Here is a 19,007-nt window from a genome sequence, read left to right on the forward strand (position 1 = left end):
CGCTGTACATCTGCAGTAGATTGTAAACACGGTTTTTTCTAGTCAGCGTAGTCAGGGAAATTGCACATGCTTTATTGTTCCTATCCTTATAGAAGTTATTTCATCTTTTTAATGTTGAGGTTTAGTTTCACTTCTTGGAGATGTAAAGGTATTCAATCCTTCAAGCCATAGCAGGTGCAGAGCACTATACGTTGGGTTACCAAACAGTGTATGGAAATCTTTCTCTCCAAAACCATGGCTAAAACTTTTATGAAAAGAAATGATGAGCACTCTCTTCAAAATAAAGACTTACTCTAAAATATGGGAATAAAGTTATAACATCAACATTTTTTGCCTAACTTGTATTCACTTGATTAATTAGATAGTATTAATAAGCTTCAGATGTCTGAATTTCCCACAGTGCTTATAAGAATGAAACAGTCTGTTAATGTGGAGACTCTTGAGTGTTCAATCTGATGAGATAAAGAAGGTTCCAATTAAATTTTTGATAACACTTTGTCAGCGAATGCCATATAATCCATTCAAAAAGAACAGGTGCAGAACTTAGATAGTACCTGAATTCTAATTAATCCCAAATGACAGTGGAGGAACTAATACAAATTGTGAACTGCACAGTCTGTGCTGTGGTCAGTGGCTTTTATTACATCCACTATGTCTTAGCACCATAGGGAGTGCTATGCTGCAGAACATAGGTTATCAGCTCTAAAAGAGAAATGGAATTTCTCAGTCACTGGGTCACTTGAGGCAATGAATTAACCTTAACGGAGAATGGAAAGTTGGTTGATAATTATTTCCTTTTCTTTTGACAGCAGGATGGCAGCACCCCGAAGAAACAATCTTTGTACCTTGTATTTGATGCACAGCAGGAAAGTCCAGTCAAATCTCCTCCAGTCAGACTATCTGATTCTACAACTCCATGTTCAGGGTACATCACTGCAAAAAAAACAACCCCCCCCCCCCACCAAACAACAAACAAAAACCATTTAATAATAAAAGGACTGTTAGGAAAAGGATAACAGTAAAATTATTTCCAGTCAGACAGTGCTTTTGTTGTGTGCTTTAGTTTTTCTCTGTTTTCTTTTAAAACACAGATCTATATCTATTAAATGTATAGAGTCCCACCTAAATTTCCCCTAAGCTCCACGGCCACGCAGCAGGCTATAAAGTTCTGCGCAGGCGCACAGCCACAGGGGCCTGGAGAGGAGAGAGGTAGGGAGTGGGTGGGGAGGGGAGCAAGTTGGGGTGTGCAGGGCTGCCACAGGCCTCTCCCCCGGCCCTGGAGCTTCTGCTAGCGGGGAGAGGCACCTCTCCCCAGAGCTGCTGCCAGCCGGAAGAAGCGCCTCTGCCTCGGAGCTGCTGCTGGCAGGTAGTAGGGCCTCTGGCCTGGAGCTGCTGCCGGCGGAGAGAGGGCTGAGGGGAGTCCTCCGCCCCAGCCCTTGGGCAGCCTGCACCCCAAACTCCTGATCCCCGGCCCCACCCCAGAGCCCGCACCCCCAGCTGGAGCCCTCACCACCCCCACACCCCAACCCCCTGCTCCATCCCTGAGCCCCCTCCAACACTCCAAACCCCTTGGCCCCACCCCTGCCACACATCACCTCCATATTGGTGCACATAACAAAATTCATTCCACACATGGATATAAAAAATTTGAGGGAACACTGAGTCCAACTGTCCCTTGTTACACCAGTCAGTGGAGTAATGGAGTGGAGAATCAGGACTTATATTTCTGTTGCGTAGTCTTGATGATTACTTTAAAGTCTGCAGTAAAGACTATGCCGTGTCTTCAGTGTAGATTATGGTTCACTACTTACAGTTTTTTCTTCAATATTAAGGGCAGTTTCATTTCAGTATATACAGTATGTCCCTATTATTGTAACTCTTCATTTGGCATTCCTAAACTTGTTTTTCTGAACAATTAATCCATTTTTAAATGATATATCTTAAGGGTTTTTGTTTATTTTTAGAAATGGCATTGTCCAGGGGGATTACACTGCTGCTACGGAACAAAAATTGTCATTTGATAGAGATTTATGTAGAAGTGAGAAATAAGGGCAAAGTGATGTATAGGCTGTACATTTTCTCACTGATCTAATCCAGTAGTACAGGGTTTATCCAGGGTACTACTTTGAAAACATTTCTCAAAATCTTGCAAGATATATTGCTATAATTCAACCTTATGTCAATTATCCTAATTTATCAAGCCTTTGTGAAGATGAGAATGTGACAGTTTAACTGAAGAGGATTTGCTGTGTTTTTAGTAGAGACTGGGCTCCTAGCCTAATCTGAAAACATATACACTATCTATCTGATCCCAGGTCAAGTTTCGAGGAAAGTGAAGCCCAGCTATCCTCTGGAATGAAAATACAACACCCAGGTTCCCGGGTTCTAACCGCCAGCCAAGATCTGCACTTACAGTTGACTGACAAATCAAAACAGAAAGAACTGGAGCCCATGAGTTTAGGAACAGCTTCAGACACCATTGAAATAGTAAGTAATGTATAAGACACGTAGATATATAGGCTCTGCCAGTGTTTTCTCTGGGATTTTGTATGAAAATATGCACAATTGCTTTGTGATTGTAGCATATCTGTTATTATGAGTTTTAGCATTAATAGATGATGAACAGATATTTCTCATTTTCTGATAAATTGCCAACTGTTTTGATGTTATGCAGTACTGGAAGTGAGAGACTTTGTTAGAAATCTGCACTTTTGAACTCAATCCAGTTCCCAGTGGACTCAGCGTAAAGACTTTGAGTCTTACTTCCAAGGCCGTAGCTGCTTCTAGACTTTAGAGCACTGGTTCTCAAAATTTTGAATATTGTGGATAGATTCTCTGAAGGACCCCCAGCTTTCCCAAGCAAACCCCAATTTAACAACCGGCCTCGCAGCACTTGGTCACATAAGGAAGAACGACAGTATTAAGGAGACAAAGTTAAAATACACCTACTTTATAAATGCAGCAGGCATGGCTGCTTAGTTACATCTCTGTACATTGTGTATCTGTGTTTTTGATATCCTGTCCTTGAGCAGAGGATTTCACATTTATTAGCCTGAAGACTCTGCTCATTGAGTGGAGCTTCCATTGCTCTAATCTCAACAGGTGAACACTGTGATTCTGACCTCCTGTGTGTTTGAGACCTTTCTAACCTTGATAGCACCTGCAAATTTAAGTTAACCCCAAAGGAACAAAAAGACACATTGTAGTGAGTGCAAAAAGTTGTTTGGGGATCGTTTTAGTTGAATTGGTCAAAGAAACCTCTGAAACTCCTATGAGAACCCTGGACTGAGCTACAATTTACAGGAAGTTTCATTGCTTTAAGACAGGAGTAGGCAACCTATGGCACACGTGCCGAAGGCGGCACGCGAGCTGATTTTCAGTGGCACTCACACTGCCCAGGTCCTGGCCACCGGTCCGGGGGGCTCTGCATTTTAATTTAATTTTAAATGAAGCTTCTTAAACATTTTAAAAACCTTATTTACTTTACATACAACAATAGATTAGTTATATATTATAGACTTATAGAAAGAGACCTTCTAAAAACATTAAAATGTATTACTGGCACGCGAAACCTTAAATTAGAGTGAATAAATGAAGACTCAGCACACCACTTTTGAAAGGTTGCCGACCCCTGCTTTAAGACAAACACAACATGGCAACTGGCTGACAGAAGACTGACTGACAGTTGTCATAGAAGTACCTAAAAGTGGTCCATGGACTACAGTTTGAGAACCATTGCTTTAGAGGCTTTAACCATCATTTATTTCACTCTCAAATTTTTAATTTATAACCAACTTTCATTATATTTATTTCTGATTGGCTATGCATGTGTGCCAGAAAGACAATGTTACTGAAGGCAGCAAACAAACGTTTGAAGCAAATATACGGTTTTCAGCCTGAGCCACTTTGGCAGCCTCTGTTTCTATATTTGTTCTATATCCTCCTTACCCTTCAGACAACTCCTGAGGACTCCTTTGTCTCTGCTGATGCTCTTCTCAATAGGATATCGCATCAAACATCAATATGTGATCAGCTTGAATATCTAGAACCTGACTTAGCAGAAAAGAACCCCCCCGTATTTGCTCAGAAACTTCAGGTTTGTAGCAGAAATGTAAATACCAGTGTTCCTTTCTTAAGTTTGTCTAAACACCAGTAGAGAACACATTTCACTATCTTAAAAAAGAAAAAAGTTAAAGAAAAATTCAGCCCTCTTCAAAGTTCCTTTTGCCTTTCAGAAACTTTTAAGAGATAGTGAGATTTGGACTTAACTCTCAGAACAAATAAGTTAGTTTCTTTAACTCTTGTGTTCTAACACTGCTGAACAGTCTCAATTAGATAATCTCACTAACTTTGTTGTAGTACAACATATTATCAAATAAAACTCTTTTTCTGAGCCCTGTGTTCAATCTTAAATGTGGAGAATTAACTTGACTGAATACACTTTACTTTGGTGAGCTAGTGAACGCAGAGACAGTTTCAGAGATGTAGGGCCTAATTCTGCTCTCAGGTACACCAGGCTAAATTCAGAGTAACCCCAGTAATGTCAGTGGAGTTACATTGGTGCTAAAACCAAGTAAAATGAGAATCAGGTGTTGTTTTTGTGATTGTGTTTAACCTGTAATTGACTTGGCTTCCTCTAACAAAAGGAAATCTCTCTGGAAAGTAGGTTTACATGTATGATTTCAACACTGCTGAGTAATGTTGAATAAAAAATGTCAGCAATCATAAATACAGTGAATAAATGAAAGGGAAAATCAATTAACATGACAAAAATAATTTTGTCTTATTGGGCAACATAATTGGAAAACATTTATCCCACCCAAAAAGTTGTTAACACTTAGTCCCTAGTGAAAGAGTTTCTATATATAGCTATCTCAAAACTACCTAAAAACTTGTTTTTGTGTTCTGCTGATGTTTTAATCATGAAAGGAACACTGAATGTGTGTTATCCAAAAATTGTTATCATGATACATTAAAATACAGCATTCATTCTCTCTGTGTGTAAAACATTTACATCATGTTCTTAATTCATTTTTTTTCTGTGGATTGCTTAAAACCATCTGACAGGAGGAGTTAGAGTTTGCTGCAATGAGGATAGAAGCATTGACGCTAGCCAGACAGATTACCCTGTCTTCTTTCTGCTCCTTAGATACCGAGGTATCTGTTTTATGCCTGCAATATGTGTGTGTGTGCACAGATTAAGAACCAGAGTGCTGCTTTTTCTTTAACAACAAGGTAACTAAGTGAGTCTCTGAGTGACGTTTGAAGCTGTGTGCACCTCAGTACATATGACACCAAAGAGCATGCTGATAGCCTTACTCTACACAAAAATGCTGTCACCTGCTCCACTCGCAGAACAATTCTACTTCCAAAGTTAACTGAAGATCTGGAGGCAAAAGGCAGTCATATAAAACAGGGGACAGCCAAAATCTGCCTTTTAGATGACCATGTGGTTTTTTATTTGAGATCAGGATTTGGTCTAAAGTGTTTGTTGGCAAAAAAATAAGAAAGCTTTTGAATAGAGTATTACAAATTCTGTCTAGTGGTCCATTTTGCCTTCTACAGGTCATTTACGCATGAGATCTAATGACCCTAAAACTTGAAAAGTTCAATCTACCCACACTTCAGGTTTCTGAAGAACGGGATTCAAATGATTCTGAATGACCTTAAAGGCTCTTAAGGGAAAGAACCTCCCCTGCATAAATTCTCTTTATTCATTAAGATCTAAAAATTTTCTGTATTGATACTTCTACAGCATGCTGGCTAGTGCCATGTCAGTGTGATGCATCATCAGAGTGACACTGCTCCAGTGATGCATGTGGTCTCCCCTGTGTTTGAAACTAGACTGAAATGTTATCTCTGATGTAGTATCTTTGATGTTTAGTACAAAACATTGCACCAATCTAGGAAAACCCTTATGGTGCTTTTAATAAAAAGCTCACCACAGCCCCACGAGTTTTACCTTGGTGGTATACTTCGAAAATGGTATCAACTGAATGGAATGCTGACAGGACAACAGTGTCCTGCTGACATGAGACATTTATTTCCATATCAGGAGAACGTTATTCTGCCTTGTCATTCTCCAGTGTCCTTTATTTTCTTCCACTAAATGATTAATAAATAAGTCATTGGGGGGCCCCAACTAATTCTTTTAATATTTAAGTGGCAGCTGTGCGCTGCACCATAACTGCATTTTGACTGGCTCAGAGATTAGACTTGATCTGTGCTTTAACCAATCATAAGCTAGTTGGTTCATAAAAGTGAGTCTCTTTTGATAGTGTACTGTACTTTTATGGATTAACTGATGGCCAATTAGAATAATTTTGAGCCGTTTAGCTTATGTTGGTAAATAGTGGCCTGTGATGCAACTGTCTAAGTGACTAATGGCTATTTCATTTAGTGTAGTGAATGGTATAAAATGATAGTAATTAATTCCCTGTGGAAATATGAATGTTTCTAAGTATGTGGGCTCCTGTTTTTAGTGAAGCCGGTGGGAAACTTCACTGTTGACTTGAATGATAGCAGGTTTGGGCCCAACTTTCTAATTAGAAACAGATGGAATAAATAGGAAGGGTTGAAATGATAAATGGCATTTTCCCGGTGGGAGTAAAGTACTTGCGATTAGTCTTACTGATCTGAAATTCTGAAAAATGTGTTGGTTTTTTTATATATGCATCTATAACTAAAGCATAGTGATGTCTTTAGCTGAATGATACCGATGTCATGGTAGGTTGGGAAGGACTTTTGTCCTTGGTTAACTTTAGTCTTTAAGTGGATGTTGCTAATATCAAATTAGCCCATGATGATAACCCTTGTGACTAACACTGAGTGTCTTATAGTGACTGATGGACTCAATGTAGATTAGGTATAATAGGATACACCAGATGACTGCAGTGACTTAAATCCAGAGGCTACTGAGGATTGACAGGATAGTGGCTGGCAGGAACACTTTCTGAAAGGCACTGATTATTTTCTTAATGTGGTATCAATATATTTATAACTGTTGTGCATATAGATATAAAACCTTGCAACACCTTTTTAATAAAAACAAAACTACCTTTCACAGTGGTTAAGTTACATCTAAATCAGAAACTCAAGCATTAAGTACTAATCTAAAAATGATAACACTTGAATCATAATATTACTGGGCAGTAGGAATTAGTCTTTTTCATTCAGATGAAGAGGGGCTTTTGTGAGAGTAGACGTTGGGTCCGGTCCTGACCTCCTGAAATCAGTGTGAGTTTTGTTAGTGACTTCAGCAGGATAGGGCCCTTTTTCTTCAGTCTCCAAAGATGGAAACAATGCAGACGGAGTCTTCTCAGATACAACTGAAAAATGAGAGTGAAAACAGTCAAAGAAAAAGAACTTTTACTAGGAAACGTGGCTTCAGCCTGCACATGCTAAGATGGCTGAACACTGATTGGCTGAACAGTCTAGGACTGTTGAACAAACTTGTGTGTCCAACTCCCATTTTTTGTGTAGGCAGGACAGGTCTCAGGAAAAGTCTGTGTCAGCCGCTCAAGAATTGCTGAGGTAACATGTAAATCTATGAAGTTGAAATAAGTACTTCTCCTGTGTAAATTAGAGAAACCAATGGAAAAAGGGTGTTGGCAGAAAGAGAAGCAATATACATAATTGTTTTGAGAGGACAGAGGTAGCAAAACTTTTAAGGGGTAAGTTTTCAGACAAGAACTTTCCTTTTTCTGACACAGTTGTGCTTGCAAAATTTGGGCCCACATTTTTGGGCCCACAGTTAAACCTGAGTGGAAGCATAAATCACGTAGTTAAAAGGTGTGATTATTCTACTTTTTTCCCAAAGTACATTTGTGAGTGTGAAAATATTGCTGCAAAAGGAAAGCCAGACCTCAGTTCAGCTAAATGGATACTTCTATGTCAAGATTATAGTAATTTCTTCCATTTCATTTCAGTGCCCATGCATATCTTTGTTTACTTTGAATTCTTTTGTGATCTGGGATTAGTGTAGTTGGTAAATCAAGGTGTATCAGGTCACATTCCTAATTACATATTTGAATTCTAGAAGAGATGCTCAACAAAGGAAATGTATTTGCTTCCCAGTTACTTACACTAAGATTTCAGTGACCCACATGTAACATTAATTCCCCTGCAGAATCTAATCCTTCTGTGTAAGGGTCAGTGATTTATAAATCCCTGTGCTTGTAATTACCCTAATTAACTTTTTACCTTATTAGTGGTGCTGGTACTGTTGTTAGGTGCTGAATTCATAGTACTGACAGTATTATTTTATGTGAATACTGTAGTTTTATTGGTCAAATTGTCATTTTCTCAGCTGTTAAAAAGGAAAATTTAAATCCAAAAAGGTATCTGTTACACTATTTTGCAACATTTTAGGTGCTGTATGAAATTGGTTTGCAAGATAATATTCCAGGGACTAGTAACAGTCACTCCTAAATAGGTTTAATAGGATAATTCCGGTAGGCAGGATAATTTTCGGGTCCAGTGGAACTATGGGTAGGAGTAGAAGTTTACAAGATTAGGGCCCTAAATACATGGGCGTATGAGCCCACTAGTGGAAAGGCCACCTGATCTAGATGGCTAACTCCCAAGAGTTTTTACAGTAGTTAAAAGTTTCTAAACTGCAGATTGGATTATGTGTTCATTGGCTTTTCACCTTTTTACACATTTACTCAAATCCAGTGGAAAATATTGGCAAAAGCATAATTTGATAAATATATCAATGACGCATCTAACAGAGTGTAAGAAACAACAGTGACCATTTGCAGTGTTACAGATGAAGCATTTTGAAATATCTCCTCCTCTTCCCCCTTTCTCAGACATTTTTCATTATCTTGGCAGTTGTTTTGTCCCCCACCCCATCTGCATCAAAAGTAGGTGCGTGTGCCTGCTACCACAGCTAAGGCTTTCTAACCATTACCTCAGGAAAACATAACAATAAAGTTCTGGGGCTTTAGTCAAGGCTGGTTATCAATGTCCTCACAAACCTGCTGTCCCCATCCACTGGTTTGGGCTGAGAGAGACAAAGTCCCCTGCATCTGAAGATTGATACTCTCTTTCCCAGTCTCTTTTTTTTCTTTCTCTCGCTTAACAGCAAATTCATCCATTCACTGATGCAATTCCAATGTTTAGACTTCCTTTTTAATGGGAGTTTTCAACAGTTGTGTTCCTTTACAGACAACGCAGCCATGGCTGACCCATATATTTATCATGATCAATTAGTCCGATCTCCTGGATTTCAGTTCAGAGGGGCATATGAAACCCACTGGTAGAAGAACTCCACACCATTGCACAAGTACTTGAGCTATTGAATCGTTGAGTACTGTACTCAGTATAGTGTACTGTATTTGAAGAGTCATGCATCTCTGTCATCCTATGTCTGAGGCTCAGAGAGCTGAAAAATAAATAGCATAGCAGTTTTCTCCCTGCTCCTCCCAAATTGCCATCTCTTTGCCTGGGCTCATTTTCCTTGGGTAGTAGCCCCATAATTCCAGCTGTGCTGAAGTCCCAGTGGATTGGCCAACCACTCTCTGCCACAACTTCCACAAAGCATTCTGCTAGGGGCGGGGGAAGGGGAGGCATAGAGAGAGTCTCCTCACCCTCCTCCTTTGCTCATCATGTATTTTTGCTTTGGAGAGAATGGAAACAAGTGAACTCCTGGGCTACTTGAGCACTTATCCCCAGTGTTGAGAAGGGAAAGGAAAAGAATCTTGACATAGTCACATAGATCCTCTTGTAGCTTACGTACATTTTTTAAGACTAAAGAAGTGTGAAGAGCTCATAGGAGTTAGAGATGAAAAAGGGCATGGACCATTAAAGCTGTCCTTTGCACTCCAGATATAGGGTGTACTGGAGACCAACTGCTACCCTGTATACATTCAAGTCCAAAGTTGTCTTTAATTTCTCTCTTGTGTTTGTGTTTGATGAGGAGATAAAACAAATCTTTTTCCCCCCAATAATATTGAACTTAGCCATAAATGGTAGATTTTATCATAACTATTGAATGACTGGGGTCACTGAAGAATTTTTATTTTTTGCATGTGTGTGAGTGTGTAAAATATATATCTATAATATGAAACCAGAACTTCTGAAATGTACTTTACTTAAGTAACTATTTTATATTGAGAGGTATCATTATTTATTTCAGAATATGGGCTACAGTATAGTGCTTAGAACAGGAGTGGGCAAACTACGGCCTACGGGCTGGATCCGGCCCGCGAGCCATTTTAAGCCGGCCCCTGCGCCGCACCAAGCGGCTCGGCCCCACTCCGGCTGGGGTGCTGGGTCGGGGCCGCACCACGTGGCTTGGCTCCACTCCGGCCGGGGCGCTGGGTCGGGGCCGCATCACGCGGCTCGGCCCCGCTCTGGGGGGCGCTGGGTCGGGGGCCACACCACTGAGCCTCTCCACACGCCCCAACCCCCTGCCCCAGCCCTGATCCCCCTCCTGCCCTCCGAACCCCTCGGTCCCAGCCCAGAGCACCCTCCTACACCCCAAACTCCTCATCCCCAGCCCCACCCAAGAGCCCACACACACCCCTTGCACTCTAACCTCAATTTTGTGAGCATTCAAGGCCCTCCATACAATTTCTATTCCCCGATGTGGTCCTCGGTCCAAAAAGTTTGCCCACCCCTGGCTTAGAACGTATGCTGGTGTTATTGTTAAGACCAGTGAATCAACTGGATTTGATTTAGCATTTGATAATTATATTGGAATTGGTCATGTGCCTCTTCTCATTTTCTGTTATTTTGCATGCTTGCAATCCCAGTGCAGGAAAGGTGGCCGGAGGAAAAGGAATGTGTTTGGTTCCCAAATATCAAAAGTAAGAGTTCAGTGACCCCTTAAGCTTTAAAAAAAGGAGCGAGGGCAGCCATGCCAGTCAATACGATACTCCTACTGGCTGATCTTCGTGTGTGAAATGTGATAGTTTGTAAATCCCTTAGCTAGTTGTCCTAATTAAACTCACTTTGCCTGGCTTTTTTGTGTTGATTCTTAGATGCTGAATCCACAATACTGGGCCCTATAGTTTTACTGTACAAACTGTCACATATATACATATTTTAAAATAGCTTGTTCAGCACACAATGTGGCATGGGAACTCAGAAAGGCCTATAAAGTAACTACCTGGGATTTTGCACCCCTCTTTTCTTATAGGACAGTGATACGCAAGAAGAGGAATTGAGAACAAAGGAAGAGAAGATACCTCTTTGTTAATCGTAATCTTATAGAATAATTATTTGACAAGTCCCCCTTTACTATGTCTGTACAAAAGCAGGCTCATATCTCAGTCACACCATAAAGCTTGTAGAGATTTTCTTTCCTCAGTATGTGGTGTTGATATCAACAGGATTGATTGCTGTGAACATTATGGAGAGAGGAACAGGCCCTAGAATTTGAACATTACATACTTTCCCTTATCATTTCAGCTGCAAGTGATATAATGTAACTTATTGCTTTGTGATTTCAGAGCTCTTTAGAACTACTGACACTATTCCAGTAACTGTGAATCAAGACTAATGTCAAAGGGACTAAATTATTACATATAGAGGATGTGTGAACTTTAAAGCTGGGTATTTCATAGACTACTTCATTCTATATTTCAGTGTGGACAGAAGTGAAACATAGGGTCAGAATTCCATCAGTACACATAAAGTAACTAGTAGATTTAGAAAAATATTTCCCTCCTTTTGAATAGAATGGAAGTCCCTTAGTAGAAAAACTATATATGAATCTGTGTGTGCATGTGAATATCTCATCAATGTTACTAAAAGTGCAATGAGGGTACAATAGGCTTCCAAAAAATAAAAATCATGGACCAGATTCTAACCCGGTGCTTTGGCTGCTTTGTATCACACCAGCAATGGAATCTGGTCCTAAAATAGCATAAATTCAAAGCTGAGCTTTAAAATACCATGCAGGGACACCCTGCCTGTATATAAGGAATGTGTATAGATATATTTACACTTAATTAAGTAAAATAATTTTACTAAAGTGCTCATCTGGAAGGAGGAGGAAAGAATACTTTACTGTGAAAACAGATTTATATCTAAATATTCGGAGTTAGTTCAGATGTAAAACATATATACTCCAGAATGCAACTTGGGGATTATGTACTGGACGCAGAGTTGATTATTATATATGGGGCGTGAGCAAGAGGGAGAGTGTGTCATGGGAGTGATCTGACATCTGAAATATCGTTCAGTAGGAAAGGCATGCAAATGTAGCACATAATGTGAAATGGAGATTTGTAATATGGATCGGAGAAGAGAATAACAGATGGATCATCAGAGAGGAATAGTTATTAATGACTACATATTCTGTACCCAAATTCTTGTGCGTTGTGGCATTTTTGTTTACATGGAAGGACTTGTTTTAAAAGTTTGACCAATAGAGATGAGTTGATGTCAAATGATGATGTATCAGAATTTGAAATACTGTGCATGTCAGATGAGGTTGATAATCTCTGTGGAGGGGAACTACTTGAGCTGAGTGAAGTGCTGCAAGCTTTTTGTACTGCAGAAGCTCATTGATAATACAGTACTTAGTACAAATGTGGCATAAGACATTTTTCTTCTTTATCTGGACTGCTGTGGTTTAAGAGAACCTTGAAAAAACATTCAATTATCATCAATATGTTTGTTTCTAAGAGCAAATGAGCCATTTGAGCAATAAGTTACATCCCTTATCATTGCATTCTATTTAAGTGTGATATCACTATGGTGGTTTGGGATATGTTATTTTGCTGCAGTTCAAGTACAGTCCTGGTTCTTTAATTCCACCTGTTCTTCAGGGGACTTTCTGCCCTAAAGGGTGAATTCCACTGACTAAAATTGAGTTTCTGTGAAACAAGACAATCCCTTCATGGATTTTTTCAGATATCCAAGACTGTAGCTGAGCATCTGGGGAAATTGTTGATCTGAAGTCTGAGTTTCTGCAATTTAATATTGTTTTCTCTCTTTGACAAAGCTGTCAAGTGCATCAAGAACATATAAAGCAAAGGTGGACGTTACCATATGAAATACTGCTTTTCAACAAAGAAAAGCAGTGTTCGATTGTTAGAAATGTTAATGCTGTAACTCCTTGTTCCTTTCTAATTGTAGCTTTTAGTTTTGTTAATGTGACTTGTTTCCCTTCCTCCCTGGCTCCTATATGCTGGTCATAAACATTACTGACCAGTTGGCTGTAAATTCTCTCTCCCTGAGAATGTTTCCATTGTAATGTGTATGCTGTTAGTGTTGATGAACATAATACATGATACCACTATCATAGAATATCAGGGTTGGAAGAGACCTCAGAAGGTCATCTAGTCCAAACCCCTGTTCAAAAAACAGGACCAATCCCCAAACAGATTTTTGCCCTAGATCCCTAAATGGCCCCCTCAAGGATTGAACTCACACCCTTGGGTTTAGCAGGCCAATGCTCAAACCACTGAGCTATCCTTCACCCTATGAATAGCAGAGCTGGGTAAAAGATTGTTCAGATGTTCATTCAGTTTCTTAAATAATTTTTTAGTGTATTTCTGTAACTTGTTGATTTTGCTTTCCATTAATCTTCTGGCAAACAAGTTAACTGCTGGAAATGTTTGCTGGGAGAATGAATCTGGACAAATATTATATAATCATGGAAAACAAACTTAAAACTCAGAAAAATGAATATTCAGAGCAGAAACATGATAGTAAGAGTACACTCATCCAGTCAGAACAGGGACATGCCATATCACTTGTGTCAAATCTAGTCTAATGCAGTTTGAGTTTCAGTACTTGCAACAAAGGAGGTACAGAGCCGATATTACTAGTGGACACAACACAGCAAATAATTTAGAATAATAAGAGAAAATTGCATTCTGCTTTGGGATCATTCTGGAACAGTAATATAAGAAAAAATTATTGAACTCTTTATTTGCTGTAAATTTTTCACCTGACCCTAATAAATAGAAAACAACTGTAATAAGCACCATAGAAATGTCTGTAAATTTATATAAATAAAAGAAAATGATAAACTGTATGTTCTAATATTAAAAATGAAACAACCGTAATAGAGAGAGAGATATACACTTAGAAACAGATTATATTTGAATTATTCAATATAAAATTTTAAAGTGAGGAAACAGCTTCATAAATTTATGGATGAACTAACACATGATGCCAAGTCAGCATGGGATGGTGGGATTAGCACAGGGCTAGAAATTGGAAAGTTCTGAGTTCTAATCCTGACGGTCCTGTAGACTCACTAGGTGTCTTTGGGCAAGTTATTTAATCTCTCCCTGTGTCCTAATTGGTAAATATCAGAATAATACTCCCCTGTTTGACAGGGATGTTTTGAGGATTAGATAATAGGCCAAATACTGCTAACTTTAGTGAGCCATTTAATTTATTGGATAAAGTAAGCAGGATCTGGCCTGATATTTGTACTTTGCTTTGAACATATAGGATCAAATACAACTTTGATATAAACAATGAAATACTAACAAACCCCAAAAGCACTATTAATACCTGAAACAAAGTCATAACAGTAAAGGCAAATCCTAAAGAAGCCAAATTCAAGGCACAGAATCCAAAGGCTGTCACATGCAGTGTTTTTGTAGGTACTTGCATGTATACTACTAACTGAATGTCAACATCTTCAGTCCTATCCATTAAACTTTGTTTGGTCTGCATGGCTCCATACTAGATAAAGCAAGTTGCTTCTATTGCCACCTTTAGTTTTTTACTTACTATGTTAGCTGTCCTGTGAGTAAAGAGTTAAGCTAAAGTTCCTTGAGACTTGACCTTTCTTTAACAGAAGTTTGTCCTGTTATTCCTAGTATTATATGTGACAGCTCAAAAAAATTCTTATGAGCATCAGTTCTCTTTTTTCTTACGGATTTTGTATATCTTACTGGAGTTCCCTTTACTGCAAAGTCCCATCCACTTGCTACAGGAGACGGGAGGGGGGAGGAGGGTTCTTGGTTTGTTTGTTTTTTTAATAGTGCTTAAAGGTAATTTAAACCCAGCTACCCATTAAATTAGATTTGAACAAAGCTAAAACATTTTTCATATGCATATTTGAGACTTGTTAGAACTTGTAGGTCTTTAGTTTCCTGGACCTTTCTAAATAAGGGTTTTACCCTTTTAAACAAGGGTATTACATTTTAGTTAAAACAATGGACTGGGAATCAGGAGACTTGGGCTCAATGTGCAGCATTGCCATGGGCTTCCCATGTGACCTTGCACAAGTCCTGTAGGGCCTGATTTTCCATTACCCTGCACTTTATGTAGTCATGTACATTAGTATGTCTGAATGGTTGTTTATACTGACTTTGCACTAGTGTAAATGACTAGCTGAGATACATAGTAATGGAGAACCTGGCCATCAATCTCTAGTGCCTCATTGCCCCATCTGTAAAGTGAAGGTGATAGTACTTCCTTCCCTTACTAAGGTATTGTGAGGCTACACTAATTAATGTTGGTGTGATGCTGAGATAGTACAGTAATGTGGGCCATGTGAGTGCTTGTGAACATTGAACCCCATTTCTGTAATCTTCTCTGAGTCCAAAAAAATACGCTTTCACCGTCCTCTTGTTCCACATATGACACCGTTCTTGTGCAATTTTCACCCTCCACATGTTTTTCTTAAAACATGGTGTCAAGTATCAGGGGGTAGCCGTGTTAGTCTGTATCTACAAAAACAACAAGGAGTCTGGTGGCACCTTAAAGACTAACAGATTTATTTGGGCATAAGCTTTCGTGGGTAAAAACCTCACTTCTTCGGATGCATCCGAAGAAGTGAGGTTTTTACCCACGAAAGCTTATGCCCAAATAAATCTGTTAGTCTTTAAGGTGCCACCAGACTCCTTGTTGTTTCTTAAAAGAGTGATTATTTATTTTTTAGCACCCTCCTAATTCTCTTTTTTAATCTTTCTCATTTTTTTCTGTGGCTAGCCCTGAATGTCTTGTATCTTGCATTGTTTAGGCTTATTATATTATTTGCAAGATAATGCATATAAATTTTGCTTAGCTGGTTTTTAAATATTTTCCCCATTTCTCATTTTATTTGCACCTTTGGGCCAAACTGTGTTTGCCTTACTCACTCAAGTGGTCCTGTTGACTGGATCTGAATCATGCAAGTAGGATGAGTAAGACTGGCCCTTTAGAAATAAAACTCAACTTAATTTATTAATCTTCTCATATAGCACTCACACATTTTATACAGGTGGAGCAGTAGCACCCACCTATATTGAAGTACCCTAATACCATCTAAAAAATATGATTTACAGTAGATAGAGTACATTGGCTGGTCAGAACTAGTATGAGGTATAATATCTGTTAGCTTACCTTTTTCTGACATTTTAAATATTGTTTTACTGAAACTGATTCCCCTTCAGTGATGACTGCTTCTAGTTTTTTCTTGTTTTCTTCACTCAAATGTTCTTACTGTTGGATATTTCATTTTTTTCAGGTATAGAATAGTTTTGAGAAGATCTAACTCATGGCTTCAAAATTTTAGATTTCCCAGCATTATCTTTATTGTTTTCTGTATAAGAACGAAGTGGTAAATATTAACAGATTGGCACTCTAATGTTTTCCATTCATTGTAAGGTCACATTTCCTCATTGTTTCATTTTTCCCATTAAAAGGCCAGCTGAACTATTAGTAAATCCATAATCAATGGTAAATTTCTTTTTCTTTTTTTAAATACAGAAAGAGCCTGCTATCCCAGCAGATGTTTCCATCTCTAAAAGTACTCTATACTCCCGAATCAGCACTTCTGAGGCAGAAAATACCACAGATCTGCTCTACCAGCAAGATGATTTGGATTCTGCACTACGAATTGCCAGACAGGAGGTAACTTTTTATAGTCTCTGGAAATAAGAAGTTTCTTCTGTTGGTAGTTTACTTCTTCCTAGTTTTCTCAAAAGCAATTCACCTGAACTAGACATAGTCTGTACTGAAAACTGTGGGCCTGGTTCTTATATACAGTAAGGCCCCTTTACACTGCTCTGGCAGTGTAAAAGGGACTTAAAATGGAAGTAGGTTTTATTTGCTTGGTGTAGATGAGAATCAGACCCAGTATATGGAAAATGTGTATTATTTATTTTACATAACACCGTGCAGTTACCTATACAACTTGAGCAATGGAATATTGGTTTATCTTTTTAAAACAAATGTTATAAGGCTTCTACTTTTTATTATTTTATAGTGCCTCATGGTGCTTCACAGAAAATATGAAAGACTGGTCCCTGCCTGAAAAGATGATACAATCTAATGTTAGAAAAGCACAGACTGTGTGGATATAACATATACCAGGAGGGGGAGGGACAAGGAGGAATGTAGGTTATGGATATTATGATTCCATGGTTACTCAGTTCAGACATACATGCACGAGAGTAGAATGTTCCTTCAGGACAGATCCTGAAGCATTACTCAAGAATTTAAAGATTTGGTCCCTTGTGGAATCCGATATAAGGACACTCCTTCTACAGAGGAATAGAATAGCTCTGTAAAAGTATCTACGTGTAATTAGGGAGGAGCATAAATTTAAACACAGGATTTACCACCTCTCAAAAAAGTTTGGGGAAGTTTGAGTTGGGTTCCACATACACACGTCTGAATGCAGGCCTTATGTTTTGAAATGGAAAAATTCCTTGGGGGTGTATAGATTTGGATCCAAATCTAGATATGAAATCTGCAGCGCAGGCCTTTCTCTAGTATCAGCATTGAATATTAAATTTAAAAAGCAGTTGTATAACCCATTAAAATATAATTTAGTTCTAGTATATAGCTACCTAGCTGTCTTAATGAATTCCTTGGATTTACCTAATTTTCTTACAACCTGTTTCCCTTCCTCTGTATAGACTGTGGCCAAAGAAAGAGAAGTATCTGAGTGGAAAGACAAATATGAAGAAAGCCGAAGGGAAGTGATGGAGATGAGGTGAGGCAGTCATTGATAAGATTAAATTAATCTTTCTGCTTATGAATATCCACAAACAAACTGGGATTTGCACAAATGTACTAGTTATTAGAAATTTTTCAGTATTTTTTCTGGACTACACACTTTGGATTGATCCTAAATCATTTTCTGCTAGTTTTTGCTATTCACTACTGGTGAAATTTACCACTGTTCAGATAAACATAAGGCCAAATCACCACTTTAACCGCATAAAATCCTCAAAATAGTGAGAGTTAAGAGGAGTTGGTGCATTTGATCTTAGGCTGGTTCTCTGCCCAGGGGTAAACTTTCCCCTGTTCAGGCTATGTTGTTTAGTTGTCATTAGTCAGATAGATAACATGGTATTGTTTCTGTTCTCTGGCTGAATGTATGCACCTGCACTTTTTGTAGGAATAGTCACACCGGTAAATTTAATAACATTTGTGTCAGTAAAATTCAATTGCATGAATGTTTGCAGAAGGTGAACACAAAAAGAGCACGAACAGTACAGGCAAAGCAGATTCATTTACACATCCAAGTGACTATTGGCAAAGAAGTTTTTGGCAGTATTCACCCAACTCTTGAGGTCATTTTAAAGTTGTACATAGAAGGAAGATCAGCTTGATTTTGTTTTTTGGGTCTATTTCTACCATTCCAAAGGGTGATGGTGAACTGTAGCTTCTCTCTGAAAGACACTGTATTTTGATATATTGAGTGGTATTGCTCAAAGGATCAGTATTGTTTTTCCCCTTTGCTGAAATTTTGGTCTTGGTACCAGATGTGTACCAAATGACTGTTTTCCTTATTATTGGTATCATTGCATAAATAGGTTGTACATGACCAAGTGAGACACAGGATGAGCTGGTCTGTCTCACCAAACTGGGCCTGAGAATATGATTAATAGGAAAAGAAACCTGATAACAGATATTATAGAGGGTCTTTAAGGTTTTTAATTTTTTTCATGTATTTTTAAATGTTTATCTTGTAAATAAGAGCCCTATTTCAGGCCTATTTTTTTAGTCACTCCTCTAAGGAGCAAACTACCACAACCACATCTGAGGCTTTACAGGAGGGGGGAGGGGGGTTCTTAAAAACTTTTCTTGCAAAG

At 38.7% G+C, this 19,007-nt stretch overlaps 1 protein-coding gene across 1 annotated transcript in view; it reads left to right on the top strand.

Moving 5' to 3' along the window:
* TACC2 (transforming acidic coiled-coil containing protein 2) overlaps nucleotides 1–19,007 on the top strand; it is a 63,351-nt gene that overhangs the window by 31,980 nt on the left and 12,364 nt on the right. The window contains exons 7-12 of the mRNA XM_065407844.1: nucleotides 810–925; nucleotides 2,316–2,487; nucleotides 3,956–4,096; nucleotides 5,068–5,157; nucleotides 16,672–16,815; nucleotides 17,826–17,902. Coding sequence (XP_065263916.1) covers nucleotides 810–925; nucleotides 2,316–2,487; nucleotides 3,956–4,096; nucleotides 5,068–5,157; nucleotides 16,672–16,815; nucleotides 17,826–17,902 — 740 coding nt within the window. The remainder of the gene's footprint in view (nucleotides 1–809; nucleotides 926–2,315; nucleotides 2,488–3,955; nucleotides 4,097–5,067; nucleotides 5,158–16,671; nucleotides 16,816–17,825; nucleotides 17,903–19,007) is intronic.

Source organism: Emys orbicularis, chromosome 7 (assembly GCF_028017835.1).
Source record: "Emys orbicularis isolate rEmyOrb1 chromosome 7, rEmyOrb1.hap1, whole genome shotgun sequence".
NCBI lineage: Eukaryota > Metazoa > Chordata > Testudines > Emydidae > Emys > Emys orbicularis.